Source organism: Peromyscus eremicus, chromosome 5 (genome assembly GCF_949786415.1).
Source record: "Peromyscus eremicus chromosome 5, PerEre_H2_v1, whole genome shotgun sequence".
Lineage (NCBI taxonomy): Eukaryota > Metazoa > Chordata > Mammalia > Rodentia > Cricetidae > Peromyscus > Peromyscus eremicus.
Window position 1 is genome coordinate 124,035,960 of NC_081420.1, and position 25,410 is coordinate 124,061,369.

The window sequence follows — 25,410 nt, forward strand, 5'->3', positions numbered from 1 at the left end:
TTGATAGTCCCTGTCTTGGGGTCAGCTGACAGTGGTTGTTTTAACACAGGCAGATCTCCAAGTGGAGCAGACGCGCCAGCACTTCTACGAACTCTCTCTTGAGTATGTGTGCAAGCTGCAGGAAATCCAGGAAAGAAAGAAGTTTGAGTTTGTGGAACTGGTGAGTAGCAGAGCAAGCTTTGCTGTGGATCCTCGGGAATAGTGTTGGGAAAGGCAAAGCGAGGCCTCCTCCATTGGAACAGGTGGACACAGCTAGTCAGAGTCTAGGAAAACATCTAGATGAGGGGAGCCTTGTCCGCACAGCCCCATGCGAAGGGTGCACTTCCTACCGTGGTCTCCCACGCTGCAGTCAGCACAGATTCGGTCACCCTCTGCCACTGCAGGGAAGGTGAGTGACAGTGCTAATCTTTATGACATAATAGTTTTCAGTTTCTTAGAGTAAGTTTATGTGTTTAAACGGGCTTTTGTTTCAAACATTTATATTTCTAAGTCATGCTGCAGCATGTGAGTAGCTAACGCTAGCTTTTAAATTTATTTTAGCTCTACTTCATCTCCTGTGTGTACTTGTGTGTGGGTGTATGTGTGTGAGTGCAGGTGTCAGTGGAGCCTAGAGGTATCGGGTCTCCCTAGAGCTGGGGTGATAGGTGGCTTGCCACTCAACGTGGGTGCTGGGAATTTAGTTGGATTCCTCTAGAAGAGTAGAATGTGTTCACTGAGCCATCTCTCCAGACCCTGGAAACACCCGTTTTGTGATTATATAGATGTCTTCTAATAAGTTCAGTTACTTACATATTAATATGCATATATCGGGTGTGGATGTAAACATCTTAAGTGTAGATGGCATTTCATACAATGGGTTTTAGCAAAATATCACCTGATAATTTTAATATAGTTTGCATTTGCCCTTGCTTTATCCATTTAGTTCGTTATCTTCAAGGTGAGAAACAAAGGAATAATCAAATAATACTTAAAAGAATATTCAGGAATAACAGAATCAACCTGAATCAAATAATCAGAGGAAATTTAACCTGACAACGTTCTTTCATGTTGAAATAACTGTAGAGTGCGTGATTGGTGACGTCATTGTTCCCCCTCACTCTACACAGTACTCAGTCAGACACCCATGCCGCCCAGTGCAGCCGGTAAAGGAATGGAGGGGGAGTTCAGTGATTCACCAAACAAGCGACTGAAGGGTGTTGATCCAGACTGGCCGTTCCGCACCAGGGCCTTTTATTGCTTATACCTGCAGCATTCTGAAGAATATAAATTCAGGATTTTAAATTTCTTTTCCCCAGTCACTTTTACTCACTTTAGAGATATACTTACCTGTGGGTAGAAGCAGCTCCCTTCTAAGAAGGGGTCGGTTGGGGGTGGTAGAAAGCTAAGGTCTTAGTTACTGACTGCCCCGACCTCCCATCCCTGGGCACCTTTGTGAAGGTTCCTGGAAGCTGTTAGACCCTCATGCTTTCTCTGACCCGACCTTCCTGTGTGTTGGCTTGGCCTACAGTGCTCAGGTTTCAGTTATAAGTGACGGTCAGGATTCTCTTGACTGATGAGGTGCAAGTGGATGACTTAGAGTTGGATTTTTCTTGGAGAACAGTACATAAATATTGTTTAATGATGCTGGTATTTGTGAACAATAGCATTCTTCATTTTCAGCACAGACCAATGAGTAGGTAATGAATGGCCTTACAAGTTTTTAAGTTCCTGTGACTTCTTTGAGGCTCCTTTCTGTCAGTGGAATGGGCCCGGGAGGTGGTTGGTGTCACCTGTGGTTCTTATTTCCTCTATTATCGGTTTCTTGGTGTGCATTAATGCTCCCTTTCTCCTTTATCGTAGATGCTGTCCTTTTTTCAGGGAATGTTTACTTTCTACCATCAGGGGCATGAACTTTCCAAAGACTTCAATCACTACAAAATGGAACTACAGATCAACATCCAGAATGTAAGGAACGGAGAGCGAGGACGTTTGGGTTGTTCCTCCTGCTCACTGTCTGCAAGGCCTTAAGACTAGGCCGGTACTGGGAAAGTGGGGATGTGTTGCCACCTAGTGGTCAGCTCCTGGTGGAACAAACTTCTCTTCAGCTAAGGGAGGCTCAAGAAATTCTACCCTTTGGAGGCTTGTCCTGACCTTTCTGTGGGCAGGTCTCAGGTAAACTTTGCTGTGTTAACTCTGAATCGTTTGTGTGAGAAACTGCAGTCCTAGCATCCCACCTAGGCTTGGATGTTAACGGTTGGTTACGGTCCCTACACCTCAGGCATGTTCACCGATGTGTTGGTGTTCACCGATGTGTTGGTGTTCACCGATGTGTTGTTGGTGTTCACCGATGTGTTGGTGTTCACCGATGTGTTGTTGGTGTTCACCGATGTGTTGTTGGTGTTCACCGATGTGTTGTTGGTGTTCACCGATGTGTTGTTGGTGTTCACCGATGTGTTGTTGGTGTTCACCGATGTGCCATTTACTTTCATCGCTGTCCTTTGTATAATGTGTGCTTTCAGCCTGATCTTGGAAAATGAGATTTAGAGATTCTCACTAAAGTTCTTTGACGCTGAGAAGATGGCTCCGTGGGTAAAGCTCTTGCTGTGTAACCCCAAGAACCTGAGTTTGAATCCCCAGAACCCACGTAGAGCCAAACAGACCTGCAAATTTGTGTGTACAAGTGTGTTCTGGTGACCTCAGCTTGTTGGTGTCGATACCAGAGTGAGTTAGTGTGTGTGGGTGCACATGCAGGCCACAGGCTAACATCTTATGTCCTCCTCAGTTGCTCCCCACCGTATTTTGAGACAGGGTCTCTCCTTGAGTCTGGAGCTCACTGATCGTCTAGGGTGGTTGATCAGAGCTGCGGAGGTCCACTTACCTCACCTCCCTCCTATCCTACCACGACCCCTACCCCTGCAGTGTTACAGACATGAGACAGACCTTTATGTGGGTGCTAGGGATTCAAATTCCATCTTTGTTGGTGCAGCAGTCACCTCACTGACGGAGCCTTGTCTCCAGCCCACTTTTAATGAAATGATTTGTTTTTCAGAGTACCTTGCAGGCTGTAAAACACGGTGAAAACAGCATCAATTGATGAGATTAGATTATATAATGACCTTCACTCCCAACTGGGTGTATAATTGTAGAATTAACCTTTTCTTTCTAGACTTCATCATCAACTTCAGGGCTGATCAGATGAGAATCCCGTTAGGTCTGGTGTGTGCTTTGTGGGACTAATGTAAAATGAAAGCATAGGATCCCACTTAAAAACAATGAAGACTTTCAAGCTGGTGGATCACCTAAGCTGGTGGATCACCTAAGCTGGTGGATCACCTAAGATGGTAGATTGTTAAGCTCAGTGTGGTGGTTCTCCCTTGTCATCCCAGCACTTGGGAGGTGGCAGCAGGAGGGTCAGGAATTCAGGGCCAACCTCAACTCTGTAGTGAGTTTGAGGCCATCTTGACTCACGTGAAGTCCTGTCTTAGGCAGCACTCCCAACCCCATCATATAGTAGAACATCCAGCCTATCAGAAGATGTAGCACAGGCAGTATGTGACTGTATAAGCCACCTGCCCATGAAGCCATCTAGATGTATCTCAGGCTCTCGAGTGACAGAGGAACACATCAGTCTCCTGGGCTTTGACCAAACTATCCTCACATCCCTGGCTATGGAGAGAAGTACTTTTATAACGTATCTGCCGGGACGAGGGAGACGAGCTTATATATACCAAAATCAGTCCAGAAACACTCAGCGTGCAAGGGGGACTGAGTCATATTGAGTCATGAGATGATGATGAGCAAAGCCCAAAGATAGGCTTAATCTACAAATGTCCCACAGTGACCTTGAAATATGTTGATGAACTAAGAGCCTACACATTTGCCAACAACACTCATTCTTTGTTATGGACAAATGGGCACGTAACTTTCTGAAAGGGGAGATTTTTTTCTAGATATTTAGGAACCCAATGATATTCATTCATCAGGGAATTGCCCTCAATCCTCAATCTTCAGCATATTCCTGATTCCAGCTGCCTCTGTAAATATCCCTCTCAGTTTTATTCTGGTTGTTCCTGAGGCTACGTGGGTGCTGCTGTTTCAGACTCTCTTTCTTCTGCCTCATTGGCAGTACCAAGGGTACTTATTCTGTGTGCTCCAGCCCTCCTTCCTCCCCAAGGATAGAACCGAGGGCACAAGCTAGCCAGGAGCTCAACCAGTCCTCTCAACTATATTCTTGGCTGGTCTCGCCCTCTTGGGTTGAGTCAGTACCCGGCTTTATCCTCCCAGCCGGTGCCGAAGAGTGCAGGCGTGGACCGTCTGCCCTGCCCTGCCCTGTCTGGCTTTCAGCCACTTTCCCCCTCTGAAGTCAGGCCCCTTCAGGTCACACATTGTCCATCCCTTCCCTCGCTGTACTTCCGAAGTGCGGCCACTTACGTTTGTCTTTTTGGCCATTCATCTTATTCCCTGGTGATTTAATATAATAGCAGAATACTGACTATGTAAAGCTACACATTTCTGAAAGAAAGCCCTAGTTATCTGTCTGTCTATCTATCTATCTATCTATCTATCTATTTTTTGAGCTGAGGATCGAACCCAGGGCCTTGTGCTTGCTAGGCAAGCACTCTACCACTGAGCTAAATCCCCAACCCAAGTTATTTATTTTTTAATGTGATCACTGAAATGATAAAACCGAATTTTAGTGTTAGGTATCTTTACATTTTAATAGTATAGTTAATTTTGTCAACTGTTCAGAATTTTAGTATAGTAATAAAATAGTTTAAATTTAAGATGACTTTTATAATCAGGACGAGATAAATTTTATTTAAAGTCGAAAGCAACCTATTTCCTGCCCACGAGCCATGCCTTCATATTGTAACAATGGCCTGACTCACTCTTTACCCGTCTTCTGTAGTCTGGAGTACTAACCAGAAAGCAGGAGAGGAGCGGGGTGGCTTTCAGGAAGTCGTTTTCTTTTCTTCGGAAGAGAGGAAACTATCAAAATTAAAGGATACATGAAATCACTAACTTTGCACTTTCGTGATCCTGTCCCCAGAAGACTGGGGTGAGAGAGACTGGGCTGGAAGTCCTGGCAGAAGGAACAGATTAAGGATGTCAAGCTGAGTAGGAAGAACCTCTGGACGGTAATAAGCATGACTAGGAAGTAGTTAAGAATGTGGGCAGATAGTTTCCCTTTGGTAGGAAATAATTATGGGTTTTGACTAGCGTAGCTATAAAATAATAAAAATTATTTCCCTCTGCTGCTGTTGTGCTAAGTGACTTACTCCACTGTGTACAGAGGGCATAACTTCCTGAGACACAGGGATGCACAGGAAGAGACATTCTCTTCTTTCAGACCCTCTCCTTGGAGGGCAATGCCGTCAAGGGGCTTGAGAGTTGACCGAGTTCTAGGCCTGCTCTGGTCAGCTTCAGATTTAATGTGGGGCTAGAAAATGGGCCACACCTGGTATATCTGGGGTCAGTAAGTGCAGGATTTGAGGGAGCATCCTGACAAGGCTAGCTGCCCTCTCTAGACTTTAAAACTGGTGGGGAACACGGGACTCTCACTAAGGGTAAGGGCTGAGATTTGGGCACTGCTGGCAGACCTTGCCTCTGATGCTCGGGGTCCAGAGGTCCCCAATGTGCTTTGCTCTGTGTTTTTGTGTATTAAGACCTGATGGGCTGTTCCCTACGATCTGCCAGCTCACTCTTTCTTTTGTATCCACCTCCATATGTATAGAATTCTTGAGAAGAGGTGAGGTGTTAGTGAAGTGTGTCTGTCTGTCTGTCTGTCAGGGGACTCTACTTTGCTTTTTTTGGTAAGCTGAAACCTTCTTCAAGCTGTTAATCACCCTCTGCCTTCTTTTGCTCCGTGAATGATGTCATGGGGCTGAGGTGGAAAAACATGACTAGAAGATGGTAGTCTACTCTCTTGCCCCCACCTTCAAAGGCTTATTTGAGGATGTCTTAGTTGCTGCGGTAAGACACAGTGGCCTCGACAACTTGCAGAAGAAGGGTTTATTTGGAGTCCGAGATGGTGGAGCAGAGGTGGCGGGCACTGAGGGTTTACACTGTGGACCAGAAGTACAAACAGAGTGCAAACTAGGAATGACAGTCAAAGCCCCGGGGACCGACTCCTGCGGCCTTCTTCTCGGGGCGCGTCTGGAATGGGGCCCTGAGCTGGAGATCCCCGACAGAAAGGGAACATTTGTTTTGAGACAGGGTTTCTCTGTAGCCCTAGCTGTCCTAGAACTCACTCAACACCCCCAACCCCTCATTAAAGGGCATACAAAGTTTGTTTGTTTGTTTGTTTGTTTTTTCCTATATTGGCTCTTAGTTTCTGGAAATAGTCTTCCTTTTTACAGCCTCCCCATGTCCATAGGAGAAAGGTACCATTCTGCCAGCTTTTCTATTTTTTCACCCTTATGGGCTTTGACAACCATTTTCATGGTAGGGAGGAGAGAGGAGAAATTTCAATAATTTTCTGTCTGGGCCCTGTTGCAGTTTCACACCAGCAGGTTTTTGGTTTTAATGTAGTTATTTTTAACTCTGGCTGGAAGAAATGTCCATAAACTGGGTTGTGATGACTCTGGACGACTATAACAACTCTGTCGCTTCAGCTCACACGATGGGTCAGAGCCCGCTTGACAGATATTGGCAGCATGTTTCCCGGGTTTCTGAAATGTGATTAGCCTCTTTAGATGCGTGGACATTATTTGCTGGTGAGCTCTTCCTCCTCCTCCTCCTCCTCCCTCCTCCTCTTCCTCAGGGAAGAAATGTCCTTGTCTACTGTAGTTACCAGTCTGGAGGAATGGGCACTGACTTTTTGTTAGCTTGCAAAGAATAATTCTTTTCAGGTTCACAGTGCTCACGTTGCTGCTGTGATAGAAACAGCACGGGTCAGGTTGACTGTTGCCAACACCTTTTATTTTCCAGGTGGATGGATACTTGATGGCTTATCTGCTCCTAAAATCTAAGATGTCACACCAACAGGAATTTTATGGTGGGGAGACCTGCTCCTGCAGTCTGCACTGAAGCAGCCAGATCTTTTTCATGGCCCGTCCTCTGTACTGGCTACTTTACCATCCGATTTTGTTGTCTTTGAATATAAATCTCAATAAGGAGACACACTGGAAAGAATAGGATTTTTTTGAGTTCTGCTGATTTAATTTTAGTTACACAGAGTCATTAAAATATACGCACACAAAAAAATCATAGAAGTTGGAATTTATCTCTTTTTTTTGTTTGTTTCAGACACGGAATCGATTTGAGGGAACCAGGTCAGAAGTGGAAGAACTTATGAATAAAATCAGACAAAACCCCAAGGACCACAAGCGAGCAAGCCAGTTCACAGCAGAAGGCTACCTGTATGTCCAGGAGAAAAGTAAGTGTTTTAACACAGGGTGAGTGGCTGGTTAAAATCCATGTTACAGTCTGAGCTCTGTGCTTTCAAGGGCTTCCCATGAGTGCAACCAACAGAGAGTGAAAAGATTTGAGCAGAACGGTAAAAACCAAACCACGCCACTGCATCTGTGGGGTATACACACACAGACAGTGACTCATGTTTGAGACATCTTACTGCATAACTGAAGTGGCCTTGAATTCCCTGGATAGCCCAGGCTGGCCTCAACCTACATCTTGGAGTCCTGCTATGTGCTACTACACCTAGCTCCAGAGTTTTCTTTTTCTTTTCATTTCCGGACCAACACAGTTTAGCGGTTTCTGTAGCATGTGCATTATTGTTATGTTAATTATGTCCTGTTAGTAGTTGGAGAGGGTGTGTGCAGGCCCTATGATACTGTGATTAAGACAGGAGAGGCTGCCGGGTGGTGGTGGTGGCGGCGGCGCACGCCTGTAATCCCAGCACTCGGGAGGCAGCGGCAGGTGGATCTCTGTGAGTTCAAGGCCAGCCTGGTCTAAAGAGCTAGTCCAGGACAGGCTCCAAAGCTACAGAGAAACCCTGTCCCTGTCTCAAAAAAAAAAAAAAAAAAAAAAAAAGAGAGGCCAAAGATTCCGGTGTCTGTGAATCATATCCCCACTGACACCTGGGAAAAGTCTATTTGAACCATTGCAATACTGTGATGGTTGGGAATTACCCCAGTACTGTTTCTGTCTGCTGTGATCTTGAAGGCATATTTAAATAAAAATCCATACATTTATTTATTTTTTTTAATGGATGGATGTGTGTGTTGAGTGTGTGAACTACATGTTCCAGAGCCCAAAGAGGGTGTTGGGTCCCCTGGATCTGGAGTTTTGGATGGTTGTAAACCAAACCCAGGAACTCTGCAAGAGCAGCAAGTGCTCTTAACCGCTGAGCCGTCTCTCCAGCCCCTTGGTGCGCGCATTTCTGCTTTGGTGTTCTCAGACCATGCTGCCATGCTGTCGCATGCTGTGTTCCAGGAGTCTGTTTCTAAGGGAGCCAAGGTTGGAAGTACAACATCCAGGAGAGACCTTGTTACCGGCACCTTTCTCCTATCTCCTCTTCTCACTCCTTATCAGTTCCGGCTTATCAGTGCTGTGACTGTTTCTCTGCCATTGTCTTCCTGTGTCCACATCGCCACATCCTCTCCCACCTCCTCGTAACTGTGCCACTCATATAAGTCTACGGGGCATCTTGTTCCTTCAGATCATTCTGAGATAGGTTGTTTTTATTAAAGTTATTAGGAAAGGGGTTAGAGAGATGGCTCAGCAGTTAAGAGCACTTCTTGCTCTTCCTGAGGACCAGGGTGCACTGCCTGGCACCCATACTTTGTGGCTCACAGCTGTTTTCTTTCTTTGGTTACGTGTGTCAGCTTTCTGATGTGCACACTGACCAGCTGGAATAGAGGCTTGAGGGAGCGGCAGTGCTCGCTACACATTGCTGTGCTTCCTCTGTTGAATCTGGAACGCCTGAGTAACTCCTGGGTTTTCTAGCACGTGAAAAGCGTGCGTTTCTTAGGATTTAGTTATTGAGTGTGAGTGTGGATGCTCCATGCAGTGGGGCATGTGTGGAGGAGTTGGCCCTCTTTTTCCACTGTGGGATTCTGGGACTGAGCTTAGGTTGGCGGGTTTGGGCTGTCAGTACTTTATACACACACACACACACACACACACACACACACACACACACACACACACACACCGAGTGACTTTAACTCACATTTATCCACTGAACATGTCTTCAAGTCAGGTCTCGAGTATTCTGAGACACACACACACACACACACACACACACACACACACACACACACACACCCGAGTGACTTTTAACTCACATTTATCCACTGAACATGTCTTCAAGTCAGGTCTCGAGTGTTCTGAGACACACACACACACACACACACACACACACACACACACACACACACACACCCGAGTGACTTTAACTCACATTTATCCACTGAACATGTCTTCAAGTCAGGTCTCGAGTGTTCTGAGGGGGTCCCTCCATTCTGTTGGCTCCTGCATTTTATGCTTTGCCTGGCTGAGCTGTGCAGTAATGTGCTACCACTGTGCATGTCTGCCTCCTCGTGAGGAAAACCACAGAGATCTGTGCTTTATTTTAGGGCCGGCTCCATTTGCGTCCAGCTGGGTCAAACACTATTGCATGTATCGGAAAACAGCCAAGAAATTCAACATGATCCCATTTGAGCACAGGTCTGGGGGAAAACTGGTAAGTATTTGACGTTAGTTTTTGCATTTTTATGAGAGGTCCTTCTTGGGTCTGTCATTTCAGTAGTTTCATATTGACTATTGAGAAATCTGGTTTTAGGATTAAAATCTTTGTCTTGTTTCTAAATCGTACTCCTGGGTCTTTACAGTTAGATTTTAAAACAGAAATCATTGTTTTAGAGGGGGAAGGTAATTCCTGCACTAAGCTGTCGTGACTCATTGATCACCCATATTTATGCAGGAGATCCAGCTTGTTCACATATTATTATTCACAGTCTTCAGAAACTGGAAGGGGAGGTGATCATTCAGTTAGGCACATAGTTTTCACATGGTTGTTCCCTGTTTAGCTAGCTGCTCATCCCAAAGAGATGAATAACAGAGCCAAGCCTGGTAGTAAGACCTTGGGAACGGGCTGTGCAAGGAAGGCGACCTGCCTGGCCAGTGAATAGTCACAGGAGGCGGCTCATAGCGAGCGTCGGTCCCTGAGCGTGAAGCTCTTCCCACTAGCAGTGAGCATAACTGGCCACACAGTCTAAGAACGCAGGGCAGTTTGTTGCTTGCTGGGTGGTTGGATGACGTTTTGCTTAGGTGAATTCAGAATTAATCTAAACTGACTTCTATCTATGTACGCTTTGCTTCTTCCAGAGACAGACAGACGGCAGGCAGACAGGCAAACAGACAAACAAACGTTAAAGCAGGCAGTAAGAAGGAGCCTCTGTAATGCCGTGGAGAAGAGGCTGAAGCAGGCTGCCTGTCACTTGTGGAAGGCAGGGCTTGAAGCATTCGCTTTGAGCCTGAGTTTGCAGGTTCTCAGGCGTTCCTACCTCGCGATTGCTTTCTATGCTAGGCTCCAAATGATGACCCAGTGTGTCATAGAAATAGCTGTGATGTTCTGAATGCACACCGTGGGTCTTTTAAAATATTATTTACAGATCCTCAATTTCTGGAAAATCCTAAGTATGGACTCAGACTTCTTCTTCATTATTATTATTATTATTATTATTATTATTATTATTATTATTTGGTTTTTCGAAACAGGGTTTCTCAGTGTAGTTTTGATGCCAGTCCTGGATCTCACTCTGTAGCCCAGGCTGGCCTTGAACTCACAGAGATCCCCCTGGCTCTGCCTCCCAGTGCTGGGATTAAAGGCGTGCGCCCCCACCGCCCGGCTGGATTAAAGATGTTGCTCTTTGCTGAGCCTGTGTTACCTCTGTCTCTGCCCAGTTCTGATGCTTTTAGGAGGCCAGTGGCAAGAGACGAAGTGCCGTTGTAGTAGAAGGGAAAATGTGAGGAAACAGGGTGGCTCCCTTAGGAAGCAGGAGTACCTCCGTGTTGGTGGATAAACACGTGTGATCTCAGCCCTTGGTGTGCTTTCACGTCAGTGTTTATAGGCTACTAGTGGTCACACCGTAGTGGTCACACCGATATGGACACAGGGTGTAATATAGTGTGATACCAAAGCAGATTTTGACTCTACAAAAGAGTGTGTCGACAGGCAGGCCGTCCTTGAGTGCCTGGACACTGCTGGTAATCCGTCCTGCAGTTAGCATTTGTGAAGTCTGCTTAACGGTAGGTGCCATCATCAGGAAGAACCAGAGGGCAGGACCAAGCAGCTGCTGAGTATTGTGCTTGTTTGCAGGGGGATGGAGAGGTGTTCTTTTTGAAAGAATGCACCAGAAGGTATACCGACTCCATTGACAGAAGGTTTTGCTTTGACATTGAAGCTGCTGACAGGTAAGTTATTGGAAGTAATTAGATATGACATTAAAACTCATTTGATTTTTTTTAAACAAGTTGTAGGAGTGATTTCTGTGAGCTAGAAAAAAATGTCATCTTTTTGTGTTTCCAGGCTGTCTTCCTTATAAACTGTTGTTGGTCACTGTGTAGTGGTGAGGTCATAGTTCTTTATCTTGGCCAGAGGCTGGAATCATTCTAACTGGTCCTGTCACCTAACAAGACATGTTGAGCATTTCCTTGTTGATGCGCTTTTGATTGACAGAGGGAAGAAAAGAATGAGAGAGTGTGGGTGGTGTGTGGTCGAGTTACAGTGCGTGTCGTAGTAGTGTGGGGACAGTATTCCTTCCTGTGCGTGTGTGTTGAGTGTATGTTCTTGGTGTGTGGTCGAGTTACAGTGCGTGTCGTAGTAGTGTGGGGACAGTATTCCTTTCTGTGCATGTGTGTTGAGTGTATGTTCTCGGTGTGTGGCAGAGGTCTAGACAAACCCTTTCCCTGTCGTCAAAGGCTTTTCTTACTAAATAACTTACAGGCATTCAGTTTTACAAGAGTCTTTGGCAGGAAGGCAGAAAGAAAAGAGATGGTTCCTGGTGCTGATGTTCGTGTCCTCTGGGAGCACTCTGCTGCCTGGACGGTGACTCCATGCCACCCGTGGTGTGGTTGCGGTAGTTTGTAGATAAGGCTGTTTGATGTATGTGTAATACAAGTTTTCCAAAGGAGAGGACTAAGAACGAAACTGTTCCAGGTCACCCTAACTGTTGCTGCTTTCTTCATCTGATCTAGCGGATGCTGTGGAGCTGCTGCAGAGGGAAAGGCCTGTGAGTGAGTTCACTGAAGACCAGCTGCATGACAGTGTGCCCTTGAGCACCCTGACAAATCTGTCAGTACTGTGACGAGGACGTAGAAGGAGGTTTTGCTGAGATAGTAACAAAGAGTATTGCTTGAAAAGAGGCTAAAATTTAAGTCACTTATGAACTGGTCAGTAACCTGTAAGACCCCTTGTGTGTTCTCAAGAAGAGCATATGCCCACAGCTGCCCTCTACCCAGTCCTTCCTGGTTCCGGGGTATTTTCTGTCATGTAATCCACCCCCCCCCCCAGATGAGAAAGTGAAGCTCCAGTGCTTGAGTGAGGCCCTGGAGGTCTTGTAGATACCAAGTGGAAGGGCTGAGATCTGAACTTGTACTTTTAACCTAGAAAGGCCAGTGTAACTACTGTGAGGTCAGGCTGCTTCTGAAATAATCGACACAGACGAATCAGAAGTCTAGTTTGCTAGATGGAGCTTAGCTGGAGTAACCCACTGCTTTGAGAGCAGGGATCTCTAGTACTTCCATGACCATTTCAATGCAGTTTTCACGATCATTGCTGAAGCTCCTATTTTTGGTGACATTGATGATGCTGAATGAGCTTTGTTGGCCGTGATCTTTATGTGATTGTAAATTATAACCTTTTCTGCTACTCAAAAAGATAGCTGAGGGATTACTACTACGTCACCTTTATACAGAAAGAGTAATGTGGTGATACTTTATTTGTGCACTCCAATAAAGTTTATCTGAGGATCAGAGGAAAAAGCCAGCCACTATAGTAAACATAGAGGTCAGTCAATGGTAGCACATACATTTAATCCTATCACTTGGAGGCAGGGATCTGTCTGGATCTCTGTGAGTTCAAGGCCACACTGGGAACAGAGCCAAGTGTGGTGGCACACACCCTTTAATCTCATTACTAACCATAGAGGTCTGTACAGACAGATAGGAAGTGACAGAGCTGGGCTGGAAGAGGAAGTGATGTAGTTGGACAGACAGAGCAAATGAGATAGCAGAACAGAAAGACATATAGGTGTGGATATACAGGAAGTATCTCTCTTTGGAGACTGAGGTGTCTGTGAGGTGAGGTTATCTTGTTGCTTTTCCTATTCCTCTGATCTCTCAGGTCTTCACCCCTATATCTGGCTCTGGGTTTTTATTTAATAAGACGGTCTAGCAAGTCGAATACAGGGTAACTTTTTGAGATAAGATCTTGTGAGGTGGAGTAGGCTAGCCCATAGTCTCTCTTTCTCTGTCTCTCCAGTGCTGAGATAACAGACGTATACCCCATCTCTGACTAGGATAATAACTGGAACTGAACTTACAGGAAACCTCTTCTAGTGGTTTTAAATTTCTTTATAAGATCTCCTTTTGAAATAAAATTGACATTTACACGTATGTAAATCAGCTTTAAAGAGATTTTCTTATTGAAGAGAAGATGCCCCATTCTTCGAGCTGCTATTCTTGCCGGTGTCCACATCAGTCTGTAAGGTCGGTTACAACCAGAGCTCCTGTCTGCCTGCCTCCCTCTCCCCTTCTTCCCTCCCTTTCTAAATAGAATCTCAGGTAACCAAGTCTGGTGTTTAGCTCCCCCTTTCCCCTGGCTCTACTTCCTAAGTGCTTGTGGGTTCCAGGCGTGTGTTACTGTGCCTGGCTGTGACCCATTCTTTACTGATGCCAGCCATTGCTCCCATCCTTCCTAATTCTGGTTGTTAGTGGGACTGTGGTCCCTCCCTGCGTTAGTCAGGGTTCTCTAGGGAAACAGAACTTATAGAATGAATCTCTCTACATATAGGGGACTTACAGGATGCAGTCCTAGCTCATCCAACAATGTTTTCTGTGAACAGAAAATGTGGTGATACTTTATTTGTGCTGAAATGTGATATTTTATTTGTATGTTAATAAATAAAGTTTGCCTGGACATCAGAGGTCAGTGAGCCATAAGCAGAATCAGGCTGTGGTAGCCCATGCCCTTAATCTGATCACATGGCAGGCAGAGTCACTGTGTGGTCAAGGACACAGCCAAGCGTGGTGACACGAGCCTTTAATCCCAGTACCAACCATAGAGACCTGGAGGTCTGTATAGACAGGCAGTGATGAGGCAATCATGTGGCTGGGCTTAGAGCCAATGAGAAGGCCGAACAGGAAAGCAATAAAAGCGGAGGTCAGACAGGAAGAAACTCTCTCCGTGGAAGCTACTGTGTGGTGGTAAGATAAGGTAGTCATGGCTATTCGCTCAGTCCACAAGGCTGGATGTCTCAGCTGGTCTTCAGTATGTGCTGGGATCCCAAAGAAGTAGGCCCCAATGCCAGTGAAGGAATGGATGTGCTGGCAAGGTGAGGGCGAGCCAAGAGCAAGAGCTTCCTTCTTCATGTCCTTGTGCAGACTTCCGGCAGAAGGGGTGGCCCAGATTAAAGGTGTGGCCTTCCCACCTCAAGATCTGGATCAAACATGTCTGTCTTCCTACCTCAAAGGTCTGGACTAGAAGTGGATTCACCCAATTCAAACCAAGCAGAAAAGGCCTCACAGATGTGCCCTCCATTCCTGGATTGTAGTTCATTCCAGATGTAGTCAAGTTGACCACCAGTGATAGTCATCATACTCCCTTGGCGATGTCTGTTGCATACTTCCCTGCTCCCTTTAATGTTTGTTTAAATAAATGGAGGCCAGAAGAGGGCATCGGATCCTCTGGAACTGGAGTTACAGATGGTTGTGAGCTGCCAAGTGGATGCTGGGAATTGAACCTGGGTCTTCTGCAAGAGCAACAAGTGCTTTCAACTATGAGCCATCTTTATAGCCTCTATTTATTTTTATGTTATGTGTTAGAGTGTTTGGATGGATGTATGTGCACCATATGCATGCTGTGCCGGAAGGGGCCAGAAGAGGGCGTCAGATCCCCTGGAACTGGCATTAAAGATGGTTGTTAGCTGCCATGTGAGTGTTGGGAACCAAAACCAGGTCCTCTGCAAAAGCAGCCAGTGCTTTTAACTGCTAACCCATCCTTCCAGCCCCACCTATGTTTTTTTATTAAATGCCATAGAGATTTTTAAAGACTGTGTGTAAAGAGAATTTGTATACTATCTGTAGTCATTGGTACCACCATTCCTTGCCTCCACCCACTTGCCTTTAAATTTCCTAACAGAAATTTTCAATTTTGTAACCAGTCTTCATTCAGACTGATACTGCCTCCGTATTATCTCATGTCTTTAAAAAACGTTGTTACCATGCTATCAATGAGCGCTTTCCTTCTTCTACTGCCTATTTATTTTGTTCCATAATCAGCAACATTCTTCAGAAAGCTGTCGTGTTGATGTCTCAGATGACTCTCTCCTATCCTGTCAGGCTGCGGGACAGGCTTTTGGGGCCTCCTCCCCTGCGGGTTCGTCCTGGAGGTCTTCTGTGCGGTGCTGTCTGCTCAGGGCCCCTCTCCCCATGGCGCAGTTGGCTTGGTTGCTTCAGGGACACTGTGCTTCTGACTCTCCTCCTGCCGCTGCCCTTTTTGTTTTACCTGGTTCTCCAGCTCTTGTCCCAGATCCTGTGGCACTGGAGTTTTCTGGGTTAATCTTTGAACTCCTTTCTTCCTGTAGCATTCCCTTACGACCTTGTCTAGCTCCATAGATATATTGGTGATGGCTGGATGCGTTTCCCCTCCTAAACTTCAGGGTCTTCTCTCTGGCCACCTTTCTGTATTCCTGCTGGGATGGCTCGGAGGCATTCACAGTTGGAGGTCATGTGTTGCTGCTTCTTTTACAATTTTTCCAAGGATCTTTTAAATTCTCGTTGTTTGGGTGCTGCTGCTGGTGCTGCAGCCTAGGATTTTATATGCAGTGGGAAGTACCGAACCACTAAGCCATTCGCCTCATTCCAAACTTTTTTGTTTTGAGGGGAAAGTATCCTTTGTTGATGAGATCCAACATTTTACATATGCATATGAATTCAGTCTTAAAAGTATTATTTGCTTAAGTCTTACCTTTCCCCAACTCTCTGGTTAATTTGGAAAATTACTTGTAATCATAATATATTTTCTTTATGATTTCCTTAGGTTTTCAGAATGAATCCCATTTTTATTTTTGGATTAGAGTCTTAATTGCTTTTGGCTTATTTCTTCATTTCTCATTACAGAAATATCTATTTGTATTTGTTTTTACCAGTAGTGGTTTAGGGTGCAAGATCCTCTCACCCCAAAAAGTGGAGCAAACACTAGTGGGTTGGGGCTGGAGGGATGGCTCAGTAGTTTGTCAGAGGATTGGAGTTTGATTCCCAGCACCCAAATAAGGCAGTTTACAACTGTCTGTAACTTCTGTTCTGGGGATCTGGCGCCCTCTTCTGGCCTCCATAGGTAGTGTACTTTGGTGTACATATCTCCACCCCAACATAAACACATAATTAAAAAAAAAATCTTAGGAAAAAAACTAGTGGGCTGGATATGAGGGGCGAATGTATGTTGAAATCTCTGTAATTCTGAAGCCCTAAGGTAGTACTTAGAAGTTCAAATGTGATGGACCCTGCTTTTGTTTATTCTCCCGATTTCTGTCCCAGAAGACTGCTAGGAGTTACAGGTAACTTGTTCTCCCTCTGTTAGACTATGCATTCCATAAGAGTGGGGTCCTGTTTCACTTAGCAGTTCCAGATGGAGTGCTGTGTGTGTGGTGGACATTCACCGCTTTGTACTGTACACTTGCTGCTCAGAGGAGACAAGACTGGGTCAGATTCAGTCAGCAGCAGCTCTCTTCTGCACTGCACTCGGGCAGCCTGAGCCCAGGCTTGCATTCTGCTTAGAGAAAAATAAATTTAGCCCATTTTGGAGTGTGTGGGCATTGTAAATAAGATTCTGCACAGTTCCTGTTGGAATCTTTTGAATAGCAATTTCATAGCTGATTGCATTCCTTTAATCTAAATTTTGCCTTCTTTCCAAGTATCTGGTTTGTGTTTTTGAATGTTAGAAGAAGTGCCATTGTGGTGAGACTCCTGAGCTGGGAAGATATTTGCTCTTCTTGCACACGAGTCAAGAGCTTCTCTACAGTTGTGGTCTTTAGTTGAGATCAGGTTGGTTAGATTGGTTAATTTTGAAAAGAGTCAGCAAGGCTGTAAATAGTGTTAGTTTATCTTTTTCTTGTTGGGGATTCCACAGGCAGCCAGGTCAGGGTTGATGCTAACATTGTGTGTCGGATCCTGCTTTCTTGGGCCTGGCTTAGTTTCTCAGGTGTCTCAGGCTCACGGTGCCTGCTCCCATTTTCCTGATAGTTACAAACATTTCCAGAGGTTGCTCACACTGGCGCATCAGTGTTCACAGTTACAGCTGGTCTCATAGGGCACATTCACATCTTGAATCCATGTGTTGATGCTTAGGTGGCTCACTACTGAGAACTAAGGGGTCAGGGAGCAGCAGGGAGCTAGGTGGAGATCAACAGGCCGTTCTTACTGTTTCCTTTTCTAGGCAGATATATACACTGTCTCCCCCTCCCCCCAATTCACAAAAAGGCAGCTTTAAATATTTTCTTTGATAGAGAGAAACATTTAAGAGCATGTGCTAAAAGACCATTAAATATACCAAAAGAAGTAGAAAGTTGAATGGATTTTTGTAGGATTCTTAGAACTAATAATTAAAAGATATAACATTCAAAAGTGGGTAAAAGTTGTTTTTCTAGGAAAATACACATGTGCCATGTGCATATAAGCACACAAAAAGATCTTGAACATGATTAGTTACTCGGGAAATGCAAGTCAAAACCACACTGAGGTAATACTTGATGTCCACTGGGACAGCTGTATTAATGAGGTATATAGCAAGTGTTGCCAAAGGTGTGGAACCATGGGAGCCTCATATGTTAAGATGGGATTATGAATGGTGTAGCTGCTTTGGGAAACAGTTTGGTAGCTCTTCCAAACGTAAAGCATTACATTGCCATCTGACTCAGAAATTTTACATTTGTATGCATATATGTCCATGTAGTTTATAGGTGTATATACATATATTTGAATGTAGTAAAACATATGTCTGTGCAAAACATTCAAATGATTATTCATGGAAGCATATTCATGGATCATAGGATCACCAAAATAGGAATTGAATGTTTCTATGTTGGTGAGTGGGCAAATAAACATGGTGCATTCCTACAGAGGACAGTGGCATCCAACTAGAAGGAAGAGTGAGTGTATGCTGGAGTGTTTGGAACTAACCTTGAAGGCGCTCGAGTAAAAGAAGCCTGTCATAAACTAACACGCATCATATAATTCCACGTGTGCACATGTCCGGAGCAGAGCCGTCTGTTTGGATAAGAGCAGAGTAGGGGCCGCCTAGGTCTGGGGGCTGCACAGAAATGGATGCCCGCTGGGGACAGAACTGTTCCTCATGCATGATTAACATGTTTTAAAATTGACTTTGGTGATGTTTACACAAGTCTGAGATACTCACAGTGAATGAGGTTTATGCTGTGAATTATGTCACAGAAAAGCTTCAAACACAAACAAGGGGCACAGCCGCAAGTAAAGGACCGTTTTAAAGTGACTCTAAACACGGCCTTCCTTATGCCAGCCGCATTTCACACACCACGGACTGTGAATGGTGAGGCCACTCTTGGTTCTGGAAATAGACTTTAATAGTTGTTTGGTTCAGCGCAGGCCGCAGTCTATCAGAAGATGTAACTTTCTTCTATGGAAGACACTTACCCCCCACCCCCACCTCAGCGCTTTGATTCTGTAGCTTGTTGGCATGTCTCCCATGTGCTGTGGTGTACTGGGGCCCTCCCTGTCCCCTCACGTCAGCCTGATAAGTAATTACTCTTCTGACCTTTCTCTGGCACATCACATTCAGGATGTGCTTCGGGATGCTTCTGCTTTGCTAACCCATTGCTGTAGACTTTGGTACTTGTTGTGGTTTTACGGAGTCCTCGTGTGTCACCCCTGAAAGTAGGGTGAGGTGCTTCTTACCTGTGTGATTACCTGTTCAGGTTTTAGTTCCTCTGATCAGTGTGGTGGTTTCCTGCGACTCTGAAGCATTAGGTGGTGTGGAATGCTTGTTCACCAGCGACTGAGTCGTCCTCCGATTGAGAGAGTTAGAGCGTGTTTCTTCTAGACGTTCATACAATTGGCTTGAACAGTAGTGAGAATGCTTGTGTTACACATCCCGTGGAGTAGTAACTGTTAGCATCATCTCACCCAGGCTCTTGCACAACCGTTAGTTGATTCTGAGGGTGGGGACGAGCTAAGAGTAAAAGAATAAATTGATGAAAGGCCAGACTTTTAGCAAATGTGCAGGGTAGGAGGGCTTCTAAAACTTTGCATGGGAATGGAGACACTTTAGTGGCTTAGGCTAGCGGACCAGTCTTACTAGAGGATTTTTTTTTTTTTTTTTTTTTTGGTCTTTTGAGACAGGATTTCTCTATGTAGCCCTGCCTGTCCTGGAACTCTGTAGACCTCTGTAGATCAGGCTGGCCTTGAATCAGAGAGCTACCTGCCTCTGTCTCCTGAGTGCTGGGACTAAAGACGCATGCTGCCACACCTGACTCAATTATTTTCTTTTTTTTTATTCTTGTTGAAGTGAGGTTTGCATTCACAGCGTTGCAAATGCTATACAAGTGCTTTGCCACTGAGCCTCTATGCTACAACCCTGGTGTTCCCCCGACCTTTTCTGAGACAGGACCTTGCTGAGTTGCCCGGGTTGTCCTCAAACTGCTCTTTCTATGTACTCCTGGAATTACAGGTGGATACTGTTGCATCCTGCTGAGAAATGATGTCTAAATACATTCTTTCTGTGTTGGAGACTAGCTTTGGGCATGCTATACATATGGTCTATCAGTGAATGGCACTCTTAAGTCCTAAACTGCCTTTTGCAGAGTAGGTAATAGTTGGGAAACTCAGAAATAGAAGTCCAAGGCCAAATGAGTCACGGGAGGTGCCGAGCTGAGCCCTGCCGGTCAGCAGTTCTCAACGTGCAGTGTTGTACATTTGGCTGCGTCTAGAGATACCTTCAAACTGATCAGTTTGTGTTTGAGGGTGAGGTAGGGTTGCGAGGAGGGTTGGGGGCAACAGTAGGTGGTGGTTGGGGGTTAGTGGATGGTGGGGGAGAAGGTAGACCATTGCTGCAGACATCTCGTGGGCAGAGGCTTGAACCGCATCCAGATGCACACTGCCATCTGTTCAGTACACAGTGGCATTACAGTTGAGAAGTTGCTGCGTTTGCTGAGACAGATGCCAACAATGTTTGCAGGATTATATTGTTTCATGTCAATATATGTATGCAGTATGTATTTCATTAACAGTGCAGCTTCACTTTAATTTGGCTACAGTACAAATAATGACTTAAAGGCAAATGGCGAGTCTTACAAAACGTTTAAGTTCCTGTTTAGAGAGACTAAGAAAGCTAGTTATTTTTTTTAAAAAAATTCTTTGCAGAAGGTAGAGCACGGACCAGGTAGAACTAGGAACATTTCCCGTGCTGAGGCTTCTGTGCTTTTCAGGGTATACAGTTTTCTACTGAAAGTGATGTTATTGATAGTGGGGCATCGATAGCCATATTTTTGATTCTGGTACTTAAAAAGTTTTCATTAGTATGGGGCTAGTCTTGAAATGTGTGCTGAAGGGCAGTGCCATAGGGGATGAAGAAATGATTGGCTTTGTGAAGAAAGCATTTAGCACCAGGGTTTTATGGGGACAAGCTTTCATTTTCCGTTTGTGAGGTAAACATCCACAATGGGAGGGGCTTTACATACTGTGGCTATGACTCCTTTATCAAATATAAAAAAAAAATCACTGGTAGAACGTTCTACTCTATGAGATCTTTGTGTACACCAAGTTCAAAAGGAGCTTTCTGTTTTAACAAGTGGAAACCGCTGTAATTCATGTACAACTTGCAAGGATTTGGCAGTGCTATGGATGATAAGAGTCCTATTTATTTTTCTCATACAGATAACTAGTATTTCTAGCACCAAATGTTGGCGTAGACTTCAATTGGATTTAACTCTCTTGATTCTGTTTTCAGTAATGCTTTGGCTAGTTGTGGGTCAGTAGTGAGGGACAGGGACACAGATCCATGCTGTCACCCTTAGCAGTCTGAGGAGCTCCCCAAGTCTCTCAGGGACCTCAGCTCAGCCAAGCCAAGGATTCGTGGCTTTGACACAGAAAGGAATCTCAGGACTAGCCAACATGAAGCGGAATCATTCCATTAAAAATAGAAATGTGCACAAGGAACAAAAACACGCCCAAGGACCATGGGTGCAGGCTTCTGAAAGAAGAGTCTCAGTTTATTCAAAGACATTTTCTGGGGCTGAACAGATGGCTCAGTGGTTTAGAGTAGAGAAGACTGGGTTCAGTTCCCAGCACCTACATGTCACAACATCTGTAGTTCCAGCCCTAGGGAGTCTCATGTTCTCTGCCAGCTTCTGAGAGCACCTGGCATGCATGTGGTGCACATACATACGAATAGGCAAACATAACAATAAAAAAGGAAAAATTTAAATGTATGGGTCAGAGAAATAGATGCATAGGAAAAGTGTAAGATGTACCCAGGTATACCCAGGATGGGCTCTGGAAGGAGAGTCCCAGTTCAACGTCCTCGCATTAGCTATCTGTACCATTTTGCTGACTCTCAAGTTACATCCCATAAGATTGCTAAGGACACCCCCACCCCAGATGTGAAATTATAGGGTGGCTCCAGGGTTAACTTGGATGGAATTAAAGTCTGATAACAAAACCAGGAGCCACTCAGGATGCACAAATGGACAGGTTGTCAGCTGCAAAGGGAGAAAGGCTTCACCAAGCTGGTAATTGTGCTAGAATGCTTGTTTCTCAGCTAGTGGGATGCTTCAATTAAATTCCTCTCCTGCCTCAGTTTCCCCTTCTGAGCTTTCAGTCTTTGATCTTAGGGATTGTTGAGGACAGAGGATCTGGAGAAGAAGATGTCGTCACCTAATACATCAAACTGAACACACAGTAAAGCATAGAGTAGTTTGTTATAATGGAGAGTGGACCCAGAACAGCAGGACCTCTGCACCTTTCCTTGAGGTACCTTGCAGCCACAATGCTAGCAAGCAGCCAGAATTCAATGCAGAATCAGGAATTCATTTAATTTGGGTGTAGATCAGAGGACTGAGGACACCATGTCTGAGCACTTGCCCGAGAGCATGCCTCGAAAGCCACCAGGTCTTGTAAGATAGTTGGGGAGTGTGACTTCATGGTCTGTAAAAAGAACATACTAATAGTTACATACTGATGCCGTGACAAAACATAAAAGAATGATTTTAAGAAGGAATCCAGTGGTGGAATAAATTGAAAGGAAACAGTGTGAGTCATTGAGTGTGTCAATGGGATCAGAAAAATGGTAAAGCAAACAGCAAAATAAGGTTGTCATTATCGAGACACTTGTGAATAGGAGTTACCCTTGTACTATGAAGTCCATTTCTTGATTGAAGGGAACTCCTGAGCTTTAATGTTTTAGTAACACACCCCTCTCACCCAGTATTCTGGAGGTGAATCATAGGGATGGTTGTACAATAATGTATTTATGTGTAAAAACTGCCTAGATAGCAAATTTTACATTATATGTTTTTTATTGTAGTTGAAATTAATGAAAACATTTAGTCCCTGTGATCAAGCGTCTGGAAACAGAAGAGGAGGTTTTGCGTTGGCACTGGTGACCTGATGTTTTCCTGTTGTCTTGCAGACCTGGCGTCCCCTTGACTGTGCAGGCGTTTTCAGAAGAGGAGAGGAAGCAGTGGCTGGAAGCTCTGGGTGGAACAGAAGCTGTAAGAATATCAGAGCTTTATTTCCAATCCGTACAGCCGACTTGGTCCATTTCCAAGTTACCTTTGTTTTGATAACTAATGTTTGAGAACAGTTCCTTGCTGGACTGGTGCTTAAACTCATCTGGGAGCCATGCAGCACTCTAGTCGATTGTCTTGGGTGGCAATAGTGTACCCACGGCTGGGGCACTGCTCATTTTCAGTTCTGGTCCTCCTAGACTGTGTCCTTCTGATTGACTTTGCTTTGAAGGAGTCAGCAAAACTCTCAACTTCAGTTCTGCCCGACAGTTTTGGGTGGCAAGTACATTGAGGGACTGTCGCGTAGTGTAGCTTCTGGAGATGGGGCGGTAAGTACGTGGCAGCTGAGAACCACTGCCCACGTGTGCCTGATGTTTGATGGTGTATAATAGTATAACAGTTCCTACTTTGCAGTGTAGAGTAGCCTTAGAGACTGGGCCTCTGTATTGATATTGTTTCAAAGAATAGACTAAAGGTTGTGGCATGGCTTCCGAGGCACCTGAATTCTGTCTGGTGGCACTCAGTTCCAGCACTGCTTTCTTTGCTGTGTGCTGCTGGAGTTTGGGGCTCAGAATCAGGCAGATCATGTACTGAGTTGGGGGTTTAGTAAAGACAACTTCAGGAAAAAAAAATCACAGATGCACATGCGGTATGCCACCATGTAAAGTGTTAGGTAGGAGTCTTAGGAAGCTGCTGGAGCAGGCACCACCTGGCGTACCAAGCGATTTTGAAGATTTAGGAGAAAGGATGATTTTGGAAGAGGGGTTCTATACAGTAGGGACGGAGGCCTCAGAATACAGCTTTATAGGGAGTAACGCGGTGCTACTTTAGGCCAGTTGGACTACGGTGAGCCCAACTGCAAACGCGTTGTCATAAGTGTAGGGAATGAGAGGCTGGCGGGTGGTGTGGGTGTGGTGGTCCTGACGTGTCTGAAAATGAAAGCCTAGCTACTGTGTTCTAAAGCTTGATGCTGTTTAAGAGAATGTATCACCCTGGAAGAATGACCCAGAATTAGATTTGTGTGTTGTCTTACCGTATCTGAGCTGGATTCAGACTCTTTTTTGTTGTTGTTTCCGTTTTTTTTTGTTTGTTTGTTGTCTTTTTGTGGTAAGGATGGAATCCAGGGTCTCACTGTGGTGAGCATGACCTCTTTCACTGGGATGTACATGGCTTTCATTCTGTTCATGCTTCATTAGTTCTTAGAAGTGTTAGCTGGGAGTTTTGATAGTGGCCTGGAGAGGTGCTCCAGGGGTTAAGCGTGCACACTGCCCTTGCAGAGGCCGACACAGATCCCAGCACAGATCCCGACACAGATCCCAGCACAGATCCCAGCACCCACGTTGGTCCGCTCACCACCTGTAACTCCAGCTCCAGAGGGTCGAATGCCTCTGGCTTCTGCAGACACGTAAACTCTCACACACACACCTACACACACACACACACACACACACACACACACACACACACACACACACCCCTACACACAGATACATAATTAGAAAATTTTCTAAAGAGTTTTGAGGCTGGCCAGTGGTGGTGCACGCCTTTTAATCCCAGCACTTGGGAGGCAGAGGCAGGCAGATCTGTGAGTTCAAGGCCAACCTGGCTTATATAGAGTTTCAGGACAGTCAGGGTTACCGAGAAAGATCCTCTCTCCACCAATAAAAGAGTTTTGATAGTATGGAGATATAGTTATGCTAATCCTTTAGTCCTTTTTAGTAAAGACATTTCCTTAACCGTGATAATCTCTCAGAGCTTTAAGTAGTACTTTAGAAAGTGAACTTCCATAGCAAAGATACCACACAGTTGAATCTTTGAGAAAAGTGGGTTTCCAGTTTGGTTTAGTCTTGAACTCATGATCAGTTTGTCTTCCCCTGTATAGAACCAGGCCATTAACAGACAACAGCAAGAATGTGGAAAGACTGTTCAGTGATACGTTTGATGGGGACTGTAAGGTGTAGCACACTTCTTACAGGTACTGTGAGCCTTGCAAATAGTGAGTCAGTGCTAGGATTTTGAGAAGCCGGATCATTGTCGTGCTGGCTCAAACTATGGGCAAGGATCATCTCCTACTGTCATGAATATCAGGAACAGTCAGGGGACAGGGAGCTAGACATTATTGGTTGGATTGCAGCAGTTTGTCAGCCTGTCTGTAAGGTGGAGCATTCCGTATACACAGACTTGTAACAAGTTCCTTAAAGACTGCACACTCTTTCATCTCATTTTGCCAGAGAAGTCCTGTTTGCCTTACTTACTTTTACATATAATAGCATATCATTAACCACGGACAGCGCATCTCTCCTGCCTTCTCCTGCAGACTCCACACGGGGGTTTTCCCACACTGACTAGTTTTGACACCAGCTGGATCGTCCTAACAGTTCATTTCAACTCTGACACTGTTGTCTGGAGTGTTGGTGGCAGATCTTACAAGCTGGGCATTTGCATCTAGGTAACTGCCCCTGCTTCAGTTCTGCTAGTGACAAGTCCTGGT

The 25,410-nt window shown here is 45.1% G+C and overlaps 1 protein-coding gene across 1 annotated transcript in view; it reads left to right on the plus strand.

Moving 5' to 3' along the window:
* The window catches only part of LOC131911149 (rho GTPase-activating protein 10-like), a gene marked incomplete at its 5' end in the record, with an annotated part of 61,747 nt that overhangs the window by 15,698 nt on the left and 20,639 nt on the right, over window positions 1-25,410 (plus strand). Inside the window, 6 exons of the mRNA XM_059263087.1 lie at window positions 50-160; window positions 1,840-1,944; window positions 7,228-7,357; window positions 9,519-9,625; window positions 11,264-11,358; window positions 22,823-22,904. Of these exons, the coding sequence (XP_059119070.1) occupies window positions 50-160; window positions 1,840-1,944; window positions 7,228-7,357; window positions 9,519-9,625; window positions 11,264-11,358; window positions 22,823-22,904 (630 nt within the window). The remainder of the gene's footprint in view (window positions 1-49; window positions 161-1,839; window positions 1,945-7,227; window positions 7,358-9,518; window positions 9,626-11,263; window positions 11,359-22,822; window positions 22,905-25,410) is intronic.